At 40.3% G+C, this 23,958-nt stretch overlaps 5 protein-coding genes across 5 annotated transcripts; 3 read left to right on the top strand and 2 right to left on the bottom strand.

Annotated features, from left to right (window-relative positions):
- Positions 1-98: 98 nt before the first annotated feature.
- On the bottom strand, positions 99-1,805 carry LOC109466161 (V-type proton ATPase subunit G-like). Its single transcript, XM_019763819.1, has 3 exons — positions 1,673-1,805; positions 1,231-1,331; positions 99-878 (listed from the first exon to the last, which is right to left on the bottom strand). The coding sequence occupies exons 1-3, from the start codon at positions 1,752-1,754 to the stop codon at positions 708-710; spliced, it is 354 nt and encodes a 117-aa protein (XP_019619378.1). The 5' UTR covers positions 1,755-1,805; the 3' UTR covers positions 99-707.
- A 739-nt stretch (positions 1,806-2,544) lies between these two features.
- Positions 2,545-6,048, top strand: LOC109466160 (alpha-aspartyl dipeptidase-like). Its single transcript, XM_019763818.1, has 7 exons — positions 2,545-2,701; positions 3,714-3,802; positions 4,501-4,575; positions 4,750-4,829; positions 5,142-5,315; positions 5,519-5,578; positions 5,829-6,048. Exons 1-7 carry the CDS (start codon positions 2,601-2,603, stop codon positions 5,979-5,981), a joined length of 732 nt encoding a protein of 243 aa, XP_019619377.1. The 5' UTR covers positions 2,545-2,600; the 3' UTR covers positions 5,982-6,048.
- A 757-nt stretch (positions 6,049-6,805) lies between these two features.
- On the top strand, positions 6,806-12,003 carry LOC109466159 (surfeit locus protein 4 homolog). Its single transcript, XM_019763817.1, has 7 exons — positions 6,806-7,027; positions 8,799-8,903; positions 9,275-9,433; positions 9,680-9,723; positions 9,934-10,061; positions 10,268-10,419; positions 11,795-12,003. The coding sequence occupies exons 1-7, from the start codon at positions 6,962-6,964 to the stop codon at positions 11,969-11,971; spliced, it is 831 nt and encodes a 276-aa protein (XP_019619376.1). The 5' UTR covers positions 6,806-6,961; the 3' UTR covers positions 11,972-12,003.
- A 792-nt stretch (positions 12,004-12,795) lies between these two features.
- LOC109466162 (surfeit locus protein 4 homolog) lies at positions 12,796-16,531 on the top strand. The gene is made up of 7 exons (XM_019763820.1): positions 12,796-12,960; positions 13,902-14,030; positions 14,499-14,639; positions 14,829-14,872; positions 15,060-15,187; positions 15,631-15,776; positions 16,226-16,531. Exons 1-7 carry the CDS (start codon positions 12,922-12,924, stop codon positions 16,415-16,417), a joined length of 819 nt encoding a protein of 272 aa, XP_019619379.1. The 5' UTR covers positions 12,796-12,921; the 3' UTR covers positions 16,418-16,531.
- Positions 16,532-17,679: 1,148 nt separating this feature from the next.
- LOC109465931 (nose resistant to fluoxetine protein 6-like) lies at positions 17,680-23,422 on the bottom strand. The gene is made up of 14 exons (XM_019763416.1): positions 23,328-23,422; positions 22,890-22,989; positions 22,592-22,688; positions 22,129-22,285; positions 21,746-21,931; positions 21,108-21,201; positions 20,839-20,940; positions 20,345-20,513; positions 20,137-20,216; positions 19,765-19,869; positions 19,278-19,383; positions 18,882-19,080; positions 18,307-18,449; positions 17,680-17,867 (listed from the first exon to the last, which is right to left on the bottom strand). Exons 1-14 carry the CDS (start codon positions 23,389-23,391, stop codon positions 17,757-17,759), a joined length of 1,713 nt encoding a protein of 570 aa, XP_019618975.1. The 5' UTR covers positions 23,392-23,422; the 3' UTR covers positions 17,680-17,756.
- Between the last annotated feature and the right edge of the window lie 536 nt (positions 23,423-23,958).

Raw genomic sequence — 23,958 nt, 5'->3', positions numbered from 1 at the left:
TTAATCTGTTTTTGAAGCTTAGTCAACCAGTTCATCTCTTACTTTAAGTATCTTGACTGGGAAACTTTCAATCCAAAAAAGAAGCAGCTGACAACATGTTACTCTTTTCAGGTTTTACTTCAGTCTAGGAATGTTTAATTAACAGTAGTTTTGCAAAATGATATGTAAAAATAATAAGCAGTTACATATTACATCACAGAATCTATAATATCAGTGCTATTTTAAAGTATCCTCTGCCATATACTTGGTAGACATTCAAACCAAGTATCCAACTTGATCTTTTATTGTGTAACAAAAAACAGTAAGACAAATAGTTTTTACATAGAGAGGCAGACTTTCTTAACTTATTACACTAACATTGACACATCTATTCCTCTTCTTTTTCAACATTACAATCATGCAGCAGGATCTTAATATCAGATGACATCATTCACATAATTTCATAACCACAACATCATTGACAAATAAAGAAATGACACAATGTGATTTTCAAATTCACCTGACTCCCAGCACAATAATACATGTCACATGTCACCACATTTATTATATAAGTTAAATCTACATCCAACCACAGCTATGACTCCATCTTCCTTCAATTTCTTTTACTTCTTCTTTCAAGTGATGATACTATATAGTGGTTTTCCCTAACATTCTAACAAAATCACATGTCTAGCTTGTTTTGGACTATTCTGCACAATGTTTTGGGCCTAGTTGATTTTGAGGTTTTGGTGAAGTTCAGGCCTGATGTCGTACACCAGCTCCAGGATTCGTGACATCACTTCCTCCTTGTTTTGGAGGACGTTCTGGTTTAGTTCCTCCATCTTCTGCAATGTCTGTTCATCCATACGCCGCACAATATCTGTTCTGGAGCCCATGTGCTGGAGAAAAACACATCATGCATCAGAATTGATATGTGTGTACTATGGAAAGAAAGGATTGAAATGATTACAAAAAAAAAAAATTACACAGTATTTATGAGGAAAATGGCTTTTTCACTATCTCAGCCAACTTGAGCCAACCCATAACGGTAATGTTCTTAGGAATTCATGAATTCTTACAAATCCTGAAAGACCTTGAGCCTAAATTTAGAGGGCAGTGAAAATTGAATACTAAAGTAATTCATGACTAGGAGGTTTGCACAACAATTTAGATGCAAAATTATTGAATTTTCTGTTAACATGCACAACTCTTCTAAATTTTAGAAAAGAACATAATGACAAGTTATTGTACCTTTTCCTGGTGCTCCAAAAACTGTTTTTCTCTCTCCGTTCGGTATGTCTCTATCTCAGCCTGAGCCTCTTCCTTTGCCTGCTTCAAACGACGGTTTTTACCTGGGAAAGAAAAATTATTTTTGAGGAATCATCACACCAGCCCGCCTGGCGTACAAATTATTAATATATTGCTCACTACAGGCATGCAACGAAACCTTATATTAAACTTTGACTACAAGATGACTTCAGTGAATTGTTTAGCAGTGCAACATTCGTCAAAATTTACAGAAAGAGGGTACACACACATACATGTATCATGGTGATAACAGGTAACATGATCATGACGTCAGCAAACCCCAAATTGCTCGTCAAATTGTGCAACTTCTGTTGAATTTATACCTCAAAATTTACGATATTCTTAACCTATAGAATATTTATCGTCTACTGGGATAGTTTCTTACGTTTCCGGGCCTCTGCGACCTTCTCTGCGGCGCGTTTTTCCGCGGCCAGTAGCTGCTGGATACCGGTGGTCTGACTCGCCATTTTCTGGATCTCGTGACGTCTGTGATGGACGAGTCCACTTCCATACAGGGGTGTGGTGGGCGGTGGCTCTGAAAATATTTGATAGTGCCTGGTATTACTTTTTTCCGGCCAAAATGGCTTCATTGGTGATATTAAAGAGAATTTTGCATTCTACGTATAAAACAATGTCGAGCTTTTGGAAATACATAGAGTATGGAGTGCTGTAAGCGTATCAATTTAAATCCTTTCAAACAAAGCGATATTATTAGAGAAACCAATAAGCAACAAATACAAGATATTAAAGCGTTTCACATTGTTTTCACCACTTCCTTTTTTTACATGCATTATTTCCATCTGATCATAACATTATTGTCCCGATCAATAAATTTGTATTTAAAAAAAGCGATGCCTGATTATCATGTTATTGGTATTTGCCGCCACGACTTTACTAGTATGTCAGAGTGCTAGTATGTGACACATTTTTAAGCGGTTTTCAATTCAAGGTAGACAATGGCACATTCAAGTTTTTAATATAGATACAATATATATATTTCTCAAAGAAACATTGTCAGGAACTGAAACAAAAAAGCACTTGTCAAAGCAGTTTGCAACAAGTTGCGAAAAGTTATTAAGCTTAGTTAACTATAGTAACTGTTAACAGTTATATTCGGTTGTTTTTAAGAAAGGTGGGAATTTATCCATTTTCTCAGTTTTAAAGTGGAGGTTAAAATTCCAGATTTGATTTTATCAATATTATATTTTACCAGTACACTTACACACGCGCGCGCGGACGCACGAAACAAAACAGGCACGAGTTAATGAATTTTGAACAGCCCCAGTGAAACTGCTGAAGTGGTCGACACGAAGATGGGGTCGAAAAGACGTCTGCTGCTGGTCTCTAACTCCACTCTGCACGGGAGCGGCTACCTGGACCACTGCGAGGAGCAGATCAAGAGTTTCCTAGGAAGGTATGGTCGTCTAGTAGCGTCCCAAGTAGACCGTATTACCTCGAGATGAGTTCTACCGTTCAGTGAACCACTAGCTAGTGCATCCGGCATGTGTACGTCCTGTACTTGGGTAACGCCTTCATAAAGTTATAACGTTAGATCATACGTCTAATGGTCCCTGACTTATGGTATTATAGAGAATATACTGTAGTCACATCAGACTTCGTGTTATGGTGTTACGAAAATAATCCTGGAAGAAGCGTCTTTTTGTTGTTGTACGTGCTCGAGTACTACTGGGTACTGAAAGCTGCACCTCGTATAGTAATAACCTGCACATATGGCACGCACATGTCGGTGGTAGATAGACCGTTATCACTGTTGTATCTTCTCACAGCACGAATTCTTATGGATTTTGATAGGAATAGCAAAACTTTTAATAGTCTATCTTTGAACAATATTGTTCTGTTAGAAATGTGTCCCTTTCCTAGTGACGCCATTTGCACACATCACGGAAACAAATGGTTCATTTATTGGCCTTAAACAATGGACACGCCCACTAACACCTGTTCAACTAGCAGCGAAATTTGGGGGAGCCAAGATTGGCAAGGCAAATCTCCTAGCAGATCTCCCTATAGTATTAACTTAATATTAATTGCTAACCAACTATTCCAGACAACTATGGCCCTTCTGTGGGCTTTGAAAAGGGCTGGCTAGTAGTTATGATTTTGCCATATGGAAATCTGCTCGTGGATTAAATACACCTGTAATACTAATAGCAAGGCACACAATAATGGCGAATATTACAACTTCTTAAATAGACCTGGGAAAAACATAACACCCCTGTAGAGTATAGGTCAGGAATGGCAATATTAAATTATAGGAAGGCCAATAAAACCATCTCTAGTTGTTTTACACCTTGTTGAACTGACAACAGGTTGTACTCATCTCCAAGCAGATGTTTGATGTTTTGTTTGTACTTTCATTGATGGATAACTAACATGTACATGTTACATGTATGTTTTGCTCTTCACAGTCAGGTGAAGACAGTCCTGTTCGTTCCCTATGCCCTGCATGACAGAGATGGCTACGCCAAGATAGCACGGACAAAATATGAGAGCATGGGTAAGTTCACTCTAATGTACATTCTGTAATTCTTTTCACACAGTGCTAGCATACCAATATGTAATAATCTTTTAATCTTTATTTGCATGTTCATGCCCATAGGGCTAAATGCATTCAGTATGAGTATGATGTTACATGTATATCATACTGAGTATTAACATAATACATAGAATAGAAGTACATGTATAAAAGAGTAACGAATTATCTTTCACTCAAAGATCACAAGGAAGCAGTATTGGCTGAAGAAAAGGGAAAAGCTTTTTTATTCTACACTTTTCCTTGGACAAACACCTTACATCAATACTACTTCTCTAAGGAGAATGTGGTAACAATCTTTTTATTGTATTAAATGGTGGAGAAGGGGCAGTGGTGGGTGAATTTTGCAGAGCACACAAAAACGTGGCTGTGGAAGCTGAACTAAAAACAGAAGAGGCCGTCACGTGAGACTGGGTCACATGGGGTACGGTCAAAACAAATCAAGTTTGTGTAGCTAATTAAAAAAGATGATTCTGAAGGAGACATTTTTTCCATAAAAGTCTTAGGAACTACTAGAGAATACATTCTATCTAATCAGACTATAGACACTATTATAGTGACTTCCTCAAGGATACAGGTTACAGTCACATTAGAGCAATTAACTACAGAGACTTGACTAGAGTTACAGTTAAAATTCAACCTCACAGATGTATTTGTTTCAGGATACAAACTGGACAGCATCCATGAGCAGCCAGACCCAGTAGCAGCAGTGCAGGCTGCAGAGGCAGTATTCATTGGTATGGACAGGGTCTACTTCATCAAAAAACAACTCTAACACTGATGATACAGAAATCTGACTTTGTTACACAACCAAAGACAACAAAATTGACTTCAATGTAAATCTTTTTTTCTATTTTGTATATCAGACATGTAACATTACAGGTAACGTTATATATGTATTATTGATACAGGTGGTGGCAACACATTCCGTCTCCTAAAGGCTCTCTATGACAACAAGATTGTCTCGGAGATAAAGAAGAGGGTGTTGGAGGTAAGACATTTTCCCGAGTGATATTTTGGTGATAATGAGGTGATAATGAAGTGCATTAGCACACACCAATTATAGGCTTAACAGGTGTCCCTCCAGTTCTGTCCAACTACAAAATGTAACCTAATACCACAGGGTGTCTGCTACAGCACCAATTACCATGGTGACAGACGCCTGGTCCAGGTTATTGACCTTATTTGTTTGTAGAAGAAGAGGAAGAAGAAACAGAGCAAAAACAATACAATTTCCTTCTGTGAAGGTAAACATAATTATTATACCTGTAATAATCTTCTAAAATCTATTTTCCTTCACCAGGATGGAATGCCCTACATCGGCTCCAGTGCAGGGACTAATGTCTCCACCATCAGTATCAGTACCACTAACGACATGCCCATCGTCCAGCCGCCCACGTTTCAAGCCATCGGCCTGGTGCCCTTCAACATTAACCCTCATTTCCTGGACCCTGATCCTAACAGCACACACCAAGGGGTAAGAACAGAGTGGCCGCATTTAGAAGAAATAGTCTTGTTGATGCCTTTGAAGGCTTTTTCTCCATAAAAAGCACCTCCAGAGCATTTTTAAGAAAGCATTGCATAAACAGTGCTATATAATTGTGTAATGGTACTATAAGTACATAATTCATTTTAGAATAAATTCTACTGGAAAACTAACAGAATGCTTCTGTATTCCAGGAAACCAGGGAGACAAGGATAAAACAGTACCATGAGGAGGCTGACACACCACCAGTGTTGGTAGGGACCTCTTCTCTCTTGTGTACTTGAGGTAGTCTATGTAAGTTAATTACTATTACTATCTAGTAGTATAAACTGGAATAGCTGTATCTGGTTCAAGAATTTATCATGTGCAAGTTTACCAGAGCTTGTAGTAGCTTGAAGGAAAGGAATTCAAAGTGATCTTGGTCCTAACCACTAACCACTGAACAAAGAAGAGAGAACTATCAGAATGTGATTACATACTAGTATATCATTTTTTCCTGCCTAGGGTTTGCGTGAAGGAGGTATCCTCCATGTAGAGGGAGACACAGCAACTCTGAAGGGGACAACCAAGGCAAGGCTGTTCCTCAAGGGGAAGGAACCCACCGAGCATGACCAGGGAACAGACTTCAGCTTCCTTCTGGACCCAAAGAACTACTAGCTCAACATCAAGTCCTGAAGAGGCCTACACTTTTCTAGTCATGTGCCTAGAACAAAGAAATTCAGTTTTCATCAGTTCGACCATTTGAGTTCAAACTTAATTTTGTTCTTCATTTGTTTAGGACATGATTTTACTGGTGTCTTGATTCTTCATAAATTGTTACCATGCACACTTTTGAAAGTATGCTTTATTAATCAACTTTGAAAAGAAATGAATTAATATAAAGAAATGTGATGTACATGTATTGTGCACGTCAGTGGCACCTGTAATACAAGATGACAGGTATTTTGAATCATGTCACAGTCATACATTAAATTTTGATGATCATCTTGCTGCTTTTTAATTAACATAAATACATATAGTTCAGTGGCTAGTTCTAAACTTTGACAAATCTGTTCAATATTGGCAATGTAGAATTTGGTGATATTCTAATTAAGTAAGTTGGTAGACTGTTGTCATGTGTGCCAACCTAGAATCATCCTGCAGAATATGGACATAGAAACAGCAATAAAGTTAATTTTGACTATCTACCTTACTACCAGTTTCTCTTGATGAAAGATATATGTGGAGTTCAGATTTTTATGTTACAAGGTAGCCGTTATTGCCAAACATTTACCAAACTAAGAAGAAAATGTCAACTCTTACTTCAGGTACATGTCCTGGAATTTCTTTCAAAGAATGTACGTGGTAAACTTAAGAATTGTGCCACATTGAAGGAAGCTTGTAGAATATGTTGTTTTTTTCCCAATCTCCTTATTGGAACCAGATATGCATTGCAGATATCAAGATCCTTTTCCACCTGACAGGGGTCGCTGTTAGAAGTTCCCGGCAAATTTCCGTTCCTATGACAACGGTCAGAGGTCGGTTAGGTCGGAACTGGTTCATCAACTCCGTGCCATCAGGTCAGTAGAATCGTACAGCTGGGCGGAGCACGGCGAGACATTCTGCAGTTTATATAGAACAGTTGTACCGTGGTCTAAATGTCGTCTGAATCTGGAAAATTCACGGACCGAGTCCGGAACGTCGCTGAGACGGTTTGGGATGTGGTATGTCTTTATGTCTTGTCTGTCAGATGCTAATAATACTGTAGTAACTTCTACCGGCCTACCTGTATCTGTCAACACTGCAGTAATGCCAGGTAAAAGCCTAATCCGTATAGCACGGTCTCGGGTTGTCTGTTGACAATTTCGTAGAATGGAGCATCGTAACATTTGTTGAATATTAATATTTCATAAGCTAATTTATTCAAAGCTTGTTTGCACTTCGAATTCAGCGATTCAACATGTGTTTCTGCAAACGTGTTGGATGGTGCACGAAGTATAGGATTGGTGCCATCAAAACATGATCGGCTGTTTGAAATATAACTTCCACTCGCTGCTTCTAATATCAAGTAAAACGATAGTGTACTTTAATCTTAGTGCTGCACAGCAATACAAAATAATGAGACTGCGAACGGGCCATCGCCAGGATATCGGATGATCTGATTATTTTAAATAAAAGCCCATTTCGTCTCGCCACGGATGACACGTCGGTAATGTTACGTGTTAACGTGGTGTTGAGTGGCAGGAAACAAACATTGGAACATCTAAGTACCTCGTCTGTAATAATGTTTATGTTGGGGGTGTGTTTAACCTCGAGCGTGGAGTGTATTTGGTATGTACATTGTATGTATGAACTCCTTTCAGCGTGACATGAATGTTAAGAGGGGCATCATGCCGGGGCTTTGATGGCCCTTTGAGCGCCCTTTAGAATTCCCACCATTCACAGCTACAGGGAGTCTTTTTTTCACACACAAGAAAAACGTGTTCAGCCACAAAACCGGCGTCACTATTGTACTGTGGACATTTTCTTTAATACACCTTCTGTCCGACTCTGGTCCTGCATGGAGTTGTACTGTGCACCTGCATATATCCTTTATTTAAACATGTTCATGTAGACCCAATATAAAACCGCTGGACACACGACCTCAGTTAGCCTCTTTTATATATATGACGGATCCGGATGTTTATACCAGGCTGGTTATGGTGTTTATTGACCTGTATGGCTACATACTTACCAAATGATATATTTGTTGCTCATTTCTTCACAGCTTACACCAACTTATACATTACCTGCAGAATAAAAATAGTATACTCAGTATATGACCTTAGGCCATGTTGATTTGATTATATGGATGACATCCTCCGGGAGCCCAAAAACTGATGCGCGCGTGCGAATAAAAAAAAAGTTTTGCAAAAAAAAAAGTTCTTTTCATTATGAAATCTACGTGGTCATGAGGGTTGAGCAAATGGCACAGAATATGGTTTGGCGAATAATCTAGTTTTCAAGTTCATTTCTTTACAATTTCGTCTTTTTTCGTTTGATTTTGGCATTTTTTGGCATTTTTTGTTACTTATGGTATATTTTTGCTCATTATGCAACTGTTTTGTACGATTTACAGTATGGTTGAAAACTTTTTTTTTTTGGAAACGGCCGAAAATTCATGCGCGCGCGGATGTCATCCATATAATCAAATCAACATGGCCTTAGATGGGCAGCGGTAACTTTAATGTACTACATAGCGGAAACAATAACCTTGACCTCAAAGTCTTCCGGTCCAAACTCCAAGAAGGCCAATCTTTAAAGCAAGAAATTTAAGAACAGCTTGGAGGAAAGTCTGCATGGACAAGAGCGGTCAAGCCGTCTTCGATCGTCATATTTTTGATAAGCTATATGTTCTTATCGATATAGAAAGTCTTCATTAAATGAGTCATTTTTACGATGATTAAAGCAACGTGAGTACTGAGAGCTAGATCTTCTTCAAAATTCCTCTACCAGGTCTTCAGGTTCTTCAAGAGGAATCTGCCCGTCATCGCCCGCCTTCTGCTCATGATGACGTTTTTCGATGACGGGCTGCGGATGATCTACAACTGGACCAACCAGGTACGTGAAAAACCTCAGACAATGATGTCAGTCCTTTCTGGATACTTCGTGGCAGTTCTAACTTTGTCTTGTCAGCTAACGACCATCACTGAAGGCACTCGAAAAAGCATTTGACAACATTTTCTATCATACGTCGGATTTGAGTACAACATTATTACACGTATTATACGTACCTCCGCGACAACCCAAAACGGGACCCCAGAAAGTGCGAAATGGAACGAAATGGAGCGAAATATGTATGTATCCATTTCGTTACATTTCGCACTTTCTGTACACCGGGCCAAAGGGCCGGTAATAACCTTCAAATAAACGACAGACGGATTGAATGCATTTTTGAGTCATCACGTTTTGTGTATTTTTGCACATACCAGACGAAGTATTTCGAGCACTCCTGGGATATCAGCGCTACCGTAGCCGGCATTGCCGTGTCCCTAAACATGGTCGGGCAGCTGGTGGGGTGCGGGCTGGTCCTGGCCAGGAGGAAGGTCGAGTGGGGGTGTGGGATCCTGTTTACCAACGTCATCTTTCAGGTACGTACATCAATATCGTTATTTCGCGCTAGCCTCCTTCGCAGAGTTGTGGGGCAGTATTATTTTTCGGTGAGCGAAGATTGGGTAAAAGCTTTCTGTGCTCACAGTGTGTCACACTAGTAGTAAAATTAATCAAGCTGGTTGTAGCACAAAGAAATACTTTCGCCCAAGGAGAAGTGAAGATATAACCTCCTTGGTTCGCCTTGTTTCATATTATCGTTTGATATTATTTGCTTTCTCTTACAGGCAGTCATGTATGAATATTTCAAGTACGCCAAATATATTTTGAGGTAAGTGACTTTATTGTGTACGAACCAAATATGAATGCCAAAAACATATGCCAAAACCGACATGTTTTTGCAGAAGACTAATTTAGTTTGCAATCAAGGACACCACGTCAACGACAGTCTAGCAGGGACGATATACGAACTTCTGGATGAATAACAAAAGGCATTCTGTTCTGCCCGACGTCGTTTCTGTATCTGTATCTGTATCTGTAGAAGCCTGTCCCTGACCGGCTGTGTGCTCCTGTTGCTGCTGGACCACTGGGCAGAACGGAAGAGCATGGATCCGGGACTTCTCAAGGTCAAGAAAGAGGATAGGACCCGGATGTTGCTCCAACTGGCAGGTACTAGTACTACAAACGGGGTGAAGACTCTGCTAGATAATAAGACACATTCTAATCTACACTTTTTTGACCAATTTTTTTCGTCGATTGTGGGGACAATTAAACCACAGACAAACATAAACAACAGATCTGATCCCTTTGAATTTTTGCTAATGTTACTGGTAGATTTGGTCAATATATTTACTACTAATGTTTTGTGTCCCTAGGCCGTTGCCTAGTAGGTTTTATGTTCGTGTCCCTGGCCCAGCTAGGTCCGGGCTATCCCATACTGATCATCACCATGGTGGGGTACCTGCTGCTCCTCTGCGTCATGGTCGGCTACAGGACCAGACAGTGTGCCATCATTCTGGCCATCCAGGTAACAAGACTTTTGAAAAAAGTTTATCTCGGCCGCTGGCCATGTAGTTTTGTGTTCTTGGAGGATGTCCACATAGATTTGTGTAACTGCTAGAGAGGAAAGAATGTATTACCTAGTATGTTCATACCTGTAACACCAAACAGGGTAATAAGTTGGCTTCCATTATCATTTGCTTCAATGGAATTAGTGAAAAATGATCATTGCTAAATACAATATAACGTTAAGTATATGTAACCACTACAATAATTTTCATTTTATTTCATTTTTTTATTTTTATTTATTTTTTATTTATTTTCATTTTATTTTTTATTCTGTTTTATTTTATTTCATTTAATTTTATTCTATTTTATCCGTTCTATGCATTATCAAACTTCTCCTCTACTGCTAGAGCTACTAAAACTTCACACCGAATATATTAAACATTTTAATTCGCCCCCTCTAGCGGTTTGGGCCAAATTGCAGCTTTCCAAAAAAATCCAAGATGGCGGCGGCAGATCGGGGCGCGGCTCGGCGATTGCCGATTTCATTGTATTTTCCTTGGTCTTTTACGCGATTCAAGCAAAGAAAACAAGTTGACCACAAGAACAAAAGAGTAATACAGCACTGGGAATCTAATGGTCCGTTTTGTTGGGCGGTAATTTCTCATTTCAAGTGAATATTTACTTGCGTCACAGTGATTTATTCACCAATCAAAAGCGACATCTTGCGACTGAAGCAAATATGGAAGGTTAATGTACATAATTTATGTCATTGATTTATTGGTCCAATTACAGCAGCTATTAGCGAAATTCTAGAACATTAAATGCATACTATGATATAAAACAATGGTTTTGTGGTAAACAGCATTTCCTCTTTTTTAGCAACTTCGTTGTATCAGAATAACGACACTATCATCCGGTAGGTCGACACCACAAAGTAAAGTATACATGCAGAGTAATTGGTTTCATTGGGTTTTTTTTCACGGTCGAAAACACGATCGAACGTACATATTTTGGAGCACAATACCTCGGCCGCTTCAGGCGGCCGAGATAAAAAACCATACGTCTTGTCTTTCTTTTCGTTTACCTGCCAAGCAAAGCAACATCGGATAGGAACATTATGAGAAAACTGTTCTCGTGCTCAAAGAAAAACCGACATATGCATTTTCGACCGAATCACTCGATTCAAAGCTCATTGGTCTTCCTCAGTTTTCTGTCCCACTAGCTATGATCACGTGGTGTAGTTCACGTGTGACGTCAGAAAGTTGGAAGTCGATAAGGTCCCCCGTCACGGTTGAGACAGGGTCGGTACGTCCTGATGTAAATGGTCAACCAATTGGACGTTAGCAAGGCGAAAGAAGCCGGGTTTACAATGACGGTCTCTCTTTTTGTACCAGTTTTTCTTGGTGACCCTGGTGACGAAGACGTGGTGGCTGAAGCCGTGGGACAGTACCAGCAGGGACTTCGTGAAGTACGAGTTTTTCCAGGCGATGTCGGCGGTGGGCGGGCTGCTGCAGGAGGCGGTGGTCGGGCCGGGCAGGGCGTCACTGGACGAGCGGAAAAAGGACGAATAAAACATCGGACTGGACTGGCTGGGGGCGGGGGTGCCAGCAGAGACGGGAAAGTCTCGTATCAAGTGCCTTGAACTAGAGGTTTAAGATCTGCCAAAAGTATTGGTTTTTAACCTTGGAATTTAAGGAAAGAAAGCTATTATATAGCCGTTTGTCAGCCGAACTTAATTGAACAATAGAAAGCCGTTTTAGTTATGATATCCTGAAGATATTATTATATTACGATTTCTGTACATTTGATTCGTCTGGTTTGGCAGCGCATCGGGAATAAGCTGTAGAAGCATGTAGGGGGCTGTATAAGTTTTTAAACAAATTTGTTCGAGGTAGATTTTTTAGCTGTTATGGAGATGAACACTAGATAAAGGTTTATAGTTCATGTACCATTTGTAGGAACTATAGGTTTGAGGAAATGAGTATATGTGGGTATATATGACTGTTAGCAGTAGGGGTTTAAGTACAGCCTAAAATTGTAAAACAGGATTGTAGTCGACACTATGTATTCATGCTGGCAGAGCTTAAATCCTTTCTCTGTAGTCTTATCAGTAGTCCTATATATAGCTATTCAGTATCTGTCGTGCTGCTATTGTTAAGCAAAATCATGTTGCAGCGTGGAAAGACTTTAATGCTTATTCTTGGATTGTCCAGAAAATATCTCAATTGTACGATCCACTTTTAGCTGCTGAGTTAATGCTTCTGGTATCTTTTTTGTCAGTTGTTGCAATAAATATACCCTTAAAAGGTTTTAAGAGTCCGGTTTATTTTGAAATTACTCAACGCAACAGTGTATCGAACAAAGATTTGTTATCCCACATTTAATCCTCGCATTTTGTGTGTGCCTGCCAACGTGACAACCTATGACGTCACAAGGTGAGAACTTGTTGGACAGCTTCGGTGGTGACGTGTCCTCGAGCCGTGACGTCATGTAATGACCCCAGAACGACGACCCAAGTAAAATGGAGGTCTTAACCAAAACAGAAGAACTCGTCAGCGAGGTTAGAGACTGTTTTGATGTACGTTTGATTTCTTCTTTTACGGAACTTCCTGTTTACCCTATGATAGCGGCTTGTGTTCCTGATAAAATGGCCGAAGATGTAATTCTTGTGGCTTGTGATGTAACAAATCGGTATTAATTACATATCAAGGTCGAAGTGAGTTCTTGTTTTTTGTATTTGTTATGATAAAATGCTTCACAATGCTAAGTGATAACTTATCTAGTATTCTATAGCTATCCACGTCTCATTTTCCTATCGTGTCATTCGATAAATAAAGGGAAAATACGCTGATATCGAGGAAATTCATTTTGACATTCCCTGTACGTAATATGTGGAATTTGACTTTTGATTTAAGCAGCAATTCGTTGATTTACGGGCATAGAACTGTCACAGTATCTTCCCGATTATTGAAATCGTGGTAATTCTGTGGCCCCTCCTGGCACATACACAGACCCAGGCCGAAGACGTGTCAGGCAAAATACCTGCCCGTCTACTAAATGTTTTCCGGCCAATTGGACCCAATTTACGGATAAGCCATTGATTTCGCGGTATTGTAAATGTTCTATTCAAAAAGACAACATTAACAGGCAGTCGATTTTGCCTGTTATTAAAAAAATACGTTGTTCAAGCAACCGAGAGCAGTGGAGAGAAGAAGCCAGTTTTCTACTAACTCGGGCAAGTACGTTTTTCTATATCGAAGACTCACGAATTGCTCTGTTGCAACAGGGGAACGTCAGGGCGTTAGCCTCTATCAGGCTTCGTGAAGCGGCTGAAAACGAGCTACAAACGTTTTTCTTATTATTAGTCGGGGCCAACTTCGCTGGCATATTGTCTGTCTATTTGGCTAATTTCTGCTCTTTTTAGCCGCTGCCCAAAGCCGGTTAGTGGATATCGGTGCGTAGTACTTATTTTGGTACTTTGTCTATCTGTGTGTACCGCAGGCAGTAGGCACTAAGACTGTCCGCAGGTCCCTGACCACGGCCGCACGTGTTCTCATCGTCCTGGCGTTTACAGACGACATCTACAGTCAACAGTACGGCTGGTGGTCTAACGTTAATTATTTCGCACAGGTCCGTAAAACATATTATACTTAATATAGGATTTGTCGTTGCAACTTTTAATATTATAGAATGAATTAAATTATAACCTTTATTGTACAAACACAACCACTGGGTTAGGTAATGGTTACAACAAAAGAATAGTATGCACATGTTTAAAGATAATTCTTTTCTTCCTACACAAAATGGAAATGTTCTCACATAGATTTTTTTTACCGAGGAAGACCAGAATGACTGGTCGAAAGCTCTAGGTGAGAACATTTCCCTTTTGTGTTGGAACAAAATTTCTACCTTAAAACAAAAACATAGTTCAAAGATACATCGATGCATTCCAAAACTTGCACTAGTACTATGAACATACATGTATACACTTCACCGTTATTTCTTGTACAGTGTCTTGTGTCCTCGCTGTCCAACTAGCTTTCCAAGGAAATAGTCACCGCTTTTCCAACAGTGTCTTTTTTTAAACTTTTGCTTCAGACTTGGGGCGTGTCTAAAGCGTTGGTCGGCCCCATACTCGGCCTGTTGGTGACTGCTGAGTTTTTTGGAACGTTGCTGATTCTAACCCAGCAGAGATTTGAGCTCGGGTGTGGGGCCTTGTTTTGTGGGACGGTTTTCCAGGTACGTTTTTAAGCCATACCTCAAATACCTGGTCAATAAGTGATAAAGACACGTAGACAAATAAAGTCTAATTGAAGTTCTACCTTTCAGTACAAGAACTGATAAGGTGCGTACATGGTATCTATCTCAGTCAGTATCTGTCACTTCCGCGTTGTTAATTTGTTCAAAGGATTTTTTTTTCTGTTCCAGTTGATCTTCTTCCGACACTACAGGAGCACTTCGGGTGCAATGAGGTAAAGTTAGTGTTACTCAATTGTTGGACAAGTAATTCTATTGCACTTTGTCGCTATATAATCCTAGGGTAACTAAAAGTTTTTCATTAACTGTTCTCACTATGCAGTGCTGAATATATGCAATATACCTTGATCCTATGAACAGATAATCAGTAACATTTTTCTCTTCACATAACCTATAAACCAGAGACCTGTCTCTGTGCGGGTGTGTTACCATGGTGATGTTAGAACGCTGGACGGACCCCGGGACCATGGAACCAGGGCCGCCATCTTTGAAATGGGACGGCAAATTGCGGACCGTCATGCAATTCACAGGTAGGTTAGTATGACGTCGGCATAACGTACTGCGCCTGCGAGAAACCCTGATTTTTCACGGTTTTCGTTGGATGTTTGGTCAACGTTGCATCAGAATTTTGCCTGTTTCAGATAGATATCTTACCCATTGATCATGTGGCGATCGGTGTCCAACTATGCATTAGATAAACCTGATACATTTATAGAAATTAGGCATACTGTGTGTAGGATATATGGCGCAGTTCGTCTCACACAGCCTTTAAATTTTATCACCTGCTTACGATCTGCTCTACCGATTGCGTAAGAAGAAAATCCCTATATCGTATATCTTATACCCTACCGCCTGATGAAATTATCTTCGGAGTACAGCATATGTGTCTGAGTAACATGTTATTGAATTACATCAGATTTAAGTTTTTTTCTGACGATGACGTGCAAAGAGTAACTTTTTTTTCACCCTTCAGGGCGTGTCCTGGTAGGACTGATGTTTTTGCGCCTTGCCGATGATCTTGGGTCACGGAACGTCTTGCTGCTGTTCGGATATCTCCTACTCAGCGGAGTGATCCTCGGGTACAAAACCCGCGTGTGTGCGGGACTTCTGTCCGCCCTGGTAGGTTCACGGTGTCTTTCTTACTCAGCAGAAAGAAACTGCTATCGTGAAAACTTCGATCAAAGTTGACAACAAAATATTAAAGACCCACTACTCTATACGTACAAGTGGACTAGCCCCCTGCTGTAGTGATTGCACAACTGTGTGGCCCAGGGGCTTTTGAACCTGAGATGGGCGCTGCCCTATGCACCACCTTGTGCAGGAAGGACTTAAACGTTTTTTAACCAACTACAAACAATGCAGACTGTTGATGTGTGTGTGTGTGTGTGTGTGTGTGTGTGTGTGTGTGTGTGTGTGTGTGTGTGTGTGTGTGTGTGTGTGTGTGTGTGTGTGTGTGTGTGTGTACGTACGTTACGATATCCATGACCTATCATTAAACGTATTAATGATAAAGTCGCTTAGCTTTCACCATTGAGATGACACGCTCCACCCTCCCCCTTCCTGTACAGTTCTTCCTGACGAACCTTACCGTGTGTTCCTGGTGGATGGAGGAGCCAGACTCCCCCAAGCGGGAGTTCCTGCGGGCCGAGTTCTTCCTGAACTTCGCGGCTATCGGCGGGCTGCTGCTGGAGACCGTGGTCGGGCCGGGGAAGGCGTCCTTAGACGCACAGAGCGGCAGGAGAGTCAGCAGATCACAGTAGTTCAAACGCCTGAAATCGTCCGAGTACTTTGCGATTGATTTGATAGAGGGCGCACTTGTACGGTCGTAATTGAATGTGCGTGACTCACGTTGTGGCATTCAGCAATGATATCAAAACTTGATTGAGGGGAACTTATCGTGCATTGTGATATCTATTCTTTTCACCATTTATTGTTCAATTTTTAAACCAGTTCAAACCTTTGAAAAGGTTTGAGTATCCAAAGGTTTCTGTGAGTCATGTACGAATCTACCAAGATGTCAAGGATTTCTGAATTTGACGAAGTAGGTATCATTCAATTCCTTTGTATTCAGGAACTTTCAAAAATTATCAAAGGCAACCATAACAATGATTGTTGTGACATTTACGTTGTTTGTATTCGATGTTCATCTTTGATAACTTGTATTTGAATGAGATCACACTTGCATACATTATTGGTAGAGGTCGTCCTTGAAGTGGAATGGTGTCATACTACAGGTATTGCAATAGGGGTATCTATTTATTTGAAATTTAATACATTCTTTGTTGAAGAATCTATAATGTATTCCTTAAACAGATCTGATGTTAAGTAGAACAAATCATTGATACACATTTTGTTACTTGCTACTGATGACTCCATGTGGTTTAAGAGATTCTTTTTTGACACAACAAAAAAGTACAGAGACTTTTGTATGGTCTTCTACAACTTAACTAAAGATCTAACAAAGCTAAATACATGTGTGGATAACATTATCTTACGTACAGAGTATATGTATGATGTAACAATAAAGGTTAACTATTCTCTAACATGTGTTCTCTAAGATCGAAACATTCTTTAATGTATTTTCCTATTTCAACACTGTATTGGTTATCTCCCCTGAGAATGTAGTTGCATTTATCTATAGGATCTAACGTATTGAAATCAATTGAACAAGCGGAAAGAAAGGTGAACAGCAATAGGCGCTTATCATTACAAAATGGTGCTCATTTTCAATCTTGTTAGATTAGTGTTGGTGTCGATCTCATTCAAACATTTCAGAGGGATCCTGGTTACAATGTTATATCAATTCATTAAGGAAGATTAAACCTTTTTACATTTCTCATTATTACACGTTTAGACAGAATCATCATGTTTGTTCACTACAAGCCTATATGCATATGTGCTGAGGTAGGCCATCATTGCTTTCCATTGTCTTTTGTATTAACATGTTCAATGTAGTCTATACACCATAGAGTAAACTATAGTTATTAAAATTCATCATCATTGTCAAAATGTATATGGAAACATTCAGAGAAGAAGATCAATTTGAACGTATTATTGCAAGTGTTGAAAATAACCATGAAATTGCTAAAGTTTTGTTTCTTATCTCTTGAAGATGATTGTCTCCAGTTGCACCAGTGGTATTTCCACCGCCACAGACACCAGGAAGGCAAAAGCATATGCTAGAGCCACGTGTCCCAAGAAGAAGTAGATCTGAAAAAAATTCAAATGGACATTGAAAGTCTGCCAACTGATTATAGTATGACAAGAGGTAAAACTTTGCCCTAGGACGTGTTCTGTTATATTCAAATTCTGTTTAGATTGTGTAATAGTGATGCATGGCCAGAGACCAGTTTTAGTGGTGATAGTGCAGTGGCACCAAGCAGTGGAAAGTAGGACTAGTCAATTAGTGTCCAGAGCATGGTAACAGCAGTACTTTCCAATGGTAGGCAGGTGATTGGGCAGTGAGATAGATCGCATACATGAGCTATACTTTGGGTCCCTTGGGTGAAGAAATACACAACGTGAGATTCATCCCCGCACGTGGGGTTGGCACGTTCATATGATCTCTCACTCTGTGTGTTCTTCATTTTCGATACCCCCATGTATACCTGCATATATATTAGCTGACCAGTTGTGTACATCAACGCACCATACTGAATGACGTGAAGTGGATGGGCAGATCCCTGGAGAGATATACTGCCAACACCACCAGAAGGTGCCCCAGGTAGGCACAGTAGGTCAGTTTGCTCAGGGGCACCAAGGCCTTCCATGAAAGGATGATGTCCACCACTCCTGTACAGTAATAATAAGTGCATGACAACAAAGATAGCGATCAATGGAGCATAGCGATCCAATCTAAGTACAATCATTATAGTAACTTTCAAAAATTATGAGAGGTATTTCAAAAATTGTTCACATTTGTTCTGATGAAGAGTACCGGATGGTACTTGAAACGTTTACGCATTAAACTGTCAATTATCCAGTTAGAAAAGATTCAACGGCTTCATCAATTTATTATAGTAACTGTTGTAACATGGTAGCTTCAGAAAGGAGTATAACTTAGAAACACGATGCCAAGTTATAAATGACAATGGCAATATTGCTCAACAAAGTGAAGAACAGAAACTGAAAAATCATATAAATGACAACATGGTTTGTAGCAAATGGCGTTGACTTTAGGCTTGAAAATCACAACAGCAATTGATCAATGCATGACTATGTTACCTCCGTATCCATAGTAACACGCGAGAACCACCCAGCCCAGCGCCATGCCCCAGACAGTGCGGTGCAGAGTCACGTACAGCACGTGCTCGTGTTCGGTCTTGAACGCTGTCCCCTGGTACACGCCGTATGGTGAATACAACACAGCCACGGCAGAGGCAGCAGCAACCAGCCAACCAACGGCCATCAACAGTCTCACGGTCTGGTACACAAAGGTGGAAAATTCGTCGTTAGAAACAGGAACAAATGTTGTCAAAGTGTCTTCAAGATTTTGTCATCGTTGTTGTTGCATCAAGTAAAGGGCTGGTACCTTAATGTCCTTAATTTCAGCAACAACTAGTCTAAGAGCCCCATAATTTCATACCTTCGCCAAATGATGAGTTTGACTCACCATGGTACTTGTCGGTTTCCGTTTATCTTGTTAAGCATCCAGCCAACAAAAACTCCCACCAGGTACGGTCCAATGCGGCAATATGGCTTGACATAGTACATAGGCCAGTATAATCTGGAAGAGAAAGTAGATGGTAAATTCAAACAACTTCTTTTTAGATGGCTATTTGAACATTAGCATATAAGGCTAACTCCATATTACAGTGTGCCATTCATGCATGCTATCTCATATCAAAATGTTTTCGGTATTGTTAGTAATTATAAAAGCTTTAGGAAACTTAAAAATAGCATGGAGAAATACAAACTGACAGGCTTTTGGTGGCATGAACAAAGTACACATGAAGTATGAATTCAATAATGTCCGGCGAATCAGCGTTTACGAAGGCAAACGTTAGATGTATATGCTGATATTTAGATACTATGCATTTACTGTGACTGTATGTAACGTTAAAGACATGGTCTGTCATCATTCAGGAACATTATACGGTCTCCTTACGTGAGGCGAGGAGCTTTTATGTCATATTGCCAACTGATGACTGCAATAGTGATGAAGCTTGCCAACAGAAGAACCAGCTGCACAACAAGCCCCACTATCTGCCACCTGTGAATAAGTATATGTATCATGAGCAAAACTTAGCCGCAAAGCTCATGTGTCGTTCTGCTGACATATATTTGATACAAAATGATATCATATTCGTTTTAGTTAGTGATTACACTTTTTACAGGTAAACGACGATAGATTAGAATTATGTCCGTTGATGACAGTGAATGGGTTAGTGCATTGTATTCGAATGGTTACGACAATGCCTTTAAACATACGGAAGAGAACATTTCGTGATGGATTTGATTTAAAGACAATATTGTGTACCTGTACAGTATGTAGACGAGAGGAACTCCTATGACAAAGAACTGCATATCATTGGCCAAGTACCAGGTCCAGTCCATACACTAGAGTCATAAAAGAGAAGTAGGCATTACGATTCAGTCCTAGCTGTTAATAAACATAGTACATTAAATTAACAACATGATTTTCTTGGATGTCAAGCCTAATCAAAGCTGAACAGAAATGTGCCTACCTCCTTGTCAGAGTTGACAAGATTGTTAATATACAGTAGGTTCGTCCACCAGTTTTTCCCACAGTTCGGATCTATCCCGTTAGGAGGTTTTGGCCAAAAGGGACCGGAGAACATGTAGGGAAGCACCCACATGTACAGCATCAAGACGAACATGTATGTAGGCGTCAACCTGAGGATGGCAGAATGAAGGCAACTGTTCATGTGTACCAAGACGTTTCTTGCATGATCATTGTATTCGTTGACACTGACGACAAGTTTCACATCATCATAGCCTGTGGTACCCAGAAATGTGCTTTATCCAGAACAATGCTCAGGCACGGTTCTGGATAACCCACGCGTATCCAGAATCGTACCTGGGACGAATCTTGTGTATACGCGGAGACTATCCAGAACCATGACTGATCCTAACCCTAACCAATACAAGGGTAGACCTACATAAGCACGGTTCTGGATACGATATAGGATCATATAGCCGACCGTTGGAATGCCCTCACCTCCAATATCTGTGGAAATACACCATCCCGTATGGAACTGATTGCCCCATTGCTTGTTTCTTTGCGATCTGCCTCAAAAGAACGTACGACATCAGGAGCCCACTGGAAGACAAGATATGAAAACTAGGTGAGCTCTTGATTCTCGTTTACATTAGCTTGAAATGACTAGTTGCAACGCACAAAACGGTCTACTATATTGAGACAATACTTTAACATGTATTACTAACTGAATCAGGGACCACTGTTAAATAACGTACACGTTACCTTACCTGAGGAAGAAGAAAGAGTCCACGGCAATGAAGCTATTATTGATGGCTTGAAATGTAAACGTTTTCACGATCTCAAAGGGCTCTATTGGGTTGTCTGAAAAATGATAATCAATTCATCATAAATGCCAGATTCACCCATTCTCATCACATCATGTGAAATACTTACATACCAGAAATGTAATATTTTCAAAGCAAATGCATAATGTTTACTTTCGCATATAGTCTGCTCTGTTAATTCTTACTCAAACACATTCATACATATGGTGACAGGAGTCTAAATCCCTCCTACTATAAAATTGCAACATTATGTAACCCAACCCCAGTTATCATGGTGAGAGACAGTCTGCTTCAGGTCATTGACCAGGTCAGAGGTCAGTGTTTGGAACGGAAGAAGAAACAGAGCAAAAACAAAAATTTTGATGTTAAACTTTAACAATCACTGTCGACTTAATCAGTTAGTTGGAAACAACAGAGGGGACAAGCGAAATCATACATTTTCATGTGATACTTTAGACGTACCATCAGTACGCCGACCAGTATTTTTACTTCAAAGCTTGAATTCCCTTGCTTTGTAGTTAACGTTGTCTGTCAAAACGATTGTCGAGTTTTGAATTAGACACAAAGCACAATCTACATACCAAAGTGCGACCGGTTGCGGGCGAACCCGTACGTGTGTGCCAGGATGACCCAGGTCAGACTGATGAAGCGGATGCCGTGGAGACACGTGATGCTGCCGGGTGCCTGTTTGGTGCTGAGGAGCTTCCCGATGTTGGTGTAGAGGGAGAAGCACAGGAGGACACGGCCGGCGATATGTGTACCGGCACCTTGTATGGGAGATGGGAAAGTTAAAGACAAAGTAGAACCCCACAACTTACATTGTATGCTTCCTTACAAAATTACTGTTCTTCAAATTTGTTTGATGACAAGCCATGCATCCTTTCGACATGATGTTGACCGTCGTAATAGCTTTTGCCGATCGCAGAATGATTGGTTGAAAAGATCGCTTAAAGTTAAATTTGACCTTCTTTTGCTGCCGGAGTTTCCTTGGGAGGGACTGTATTTATCACAGACGTTTTATCGCCAGCTGCTGGAGTTTCATTTGAAGGGAGTGCGTTCATCACAAACGTTTTGTCGTCAGGTAGAGTCACGGGAAGGTCTGGCTCTTGTGCTTCACTCTCCTGCAGAATCATGTCACCAAACGCCAGTCAGAGCAGTCATACGGACATTTTACAACGGTAATCTAATTACTCTCAATCTTCTACTGTTCGTATGAAATGGACTCAAACTCCTGCAATTGATTTAACTTTAGCATTGATATGTTTTGCATCACGAGGCATGCAATACATGGTTTGTACCATTTTACACAACAGAATATATGAATTACCTAAATACGGCAATCTGTTGTTACACGTTTGACTGGGTGGAAATTCGAATTCTGCTTTAGCTTAATCGTTGTATTTGATGCTTGAGGGATATGCCTTTACCTTTTGCCTTTTAATGGCCAACAGTCGGGGTTGGTGGATGATGACGTCATAGACGGTGCCGATCGCGTTTAGAAGAAGGACGACACTGCAGATACAACTGTGCAAACAACGGAGGGGACAAACATGTCAACTTTGATAAGTAGGAGAACAGAAATAGCTAATCCATGATTAGTTTCATCTGACTGAATAAAAGACTTGGTTGTGTAAATAGAGCCTTTTTTTACTCGAACATAGTTAATGTCTTTTGCAGCTAGTCCTAGTTATGTACAAAAAGAACAAGGATTACAAATATGCTCACATCGCAGCAATAGTGACGCCCTGGATAGGTGGGGATTTCTGTGAATAGGCGGACGTCACTTGTAACATTCCTTGTTGAACGAGGACACGCCAGTAGATACCTGAGACAATAAAAAAGTTGTCATCGTTTAGAAGGTACCATAACTACTTAACCTCTAAATTGATTCAATTAAATGCATTGTTGGAGACACTACTTGATTCATTTGCATTAGTTGTCAGAATTAGATGATTGATTGTTAAGAAATGTACATGTACACATGGAATAGTTAATGAATTAAATGTACAAAGATTGAGTGTAAGAAGTCGTTTGGTGTGATATAGCCAGCTGCCGCCGCGCCGCGTGCCTGCGAAGCTGGTGTGTTACGCCGAAGGGAGATCATACCGGCTATACCGATACAGATAATTTCTAACAACTGTTTAAAGTATGAACTAGACTCACTGCCGTCCAGTTGCTGAATAACGTCATGTTGAGTACAGGAGCTGGGTACACAGACCCCGACCATCAACCTGGTCACACCGGCTATTCCGCCTCCACCCTGGAGAAATGTACACAAACAGTGACATGATTTTTTTATGTTTGGCGAAGTGAAACATATTGTTTTTGCTACGTTTCCTCTCCTTCTTTTTTCTTCTCCAAGCCAAAACCTAAATGAAAATGAAATGAAACCGTTACCCCACAATGAGTTGTAGACGAAGTTCTAAACAAGCTTTGAGGAAATGAATATACTATAATTTAAGCATTACAATTTTTGTCACTTTTTACCTTACCTTACCTTACTTTGTTAGTTCATCAATGGCTAAAACGTCTACTCGCCAGTGTTAGCTAATCAGATTCTGGTATACGTACCTCGGCCACAGGAACCAGCGTAGTCATGTAGAACTTCCCATCGAAGGTGATGTTGAAGTCTTTCCCCGTGATGGACACACATTGCGAGTACCTACCGGCCCAGACAAGGTTTCCCTCCAAGATTCCACTCAGGGGTTTTCCACCCGCATCCAGCACTGTAGAGAGAGAGAGAGAGAGAGAGAGAGAGAGAGAGAGAGAGAGAGAGAGAGAGAGAGAGAGAGAG

The sequence above is a fragment of the Branchiostoma belcheri genome, unplaced genomic scaffold (assembly GCF_001625305.1).
Source record: "Branchiostoma belcheri isolate BF01 breed outbred unplaced genomic scaffold, Haploidv18h27 scaffold16, whole genome shotgun sequence".
Taxonomy (NCBI): domain Eukaryota; kingdom Metazoa; phylum Chordata; class Leptocardii; order Amphioxiformes; family Branchiostomatidae; genus Branchiostoma; species Branchiostoma belcheri.
This window is presented reverse-complemented; position numbering and strand designations above follow the sequence as displayed.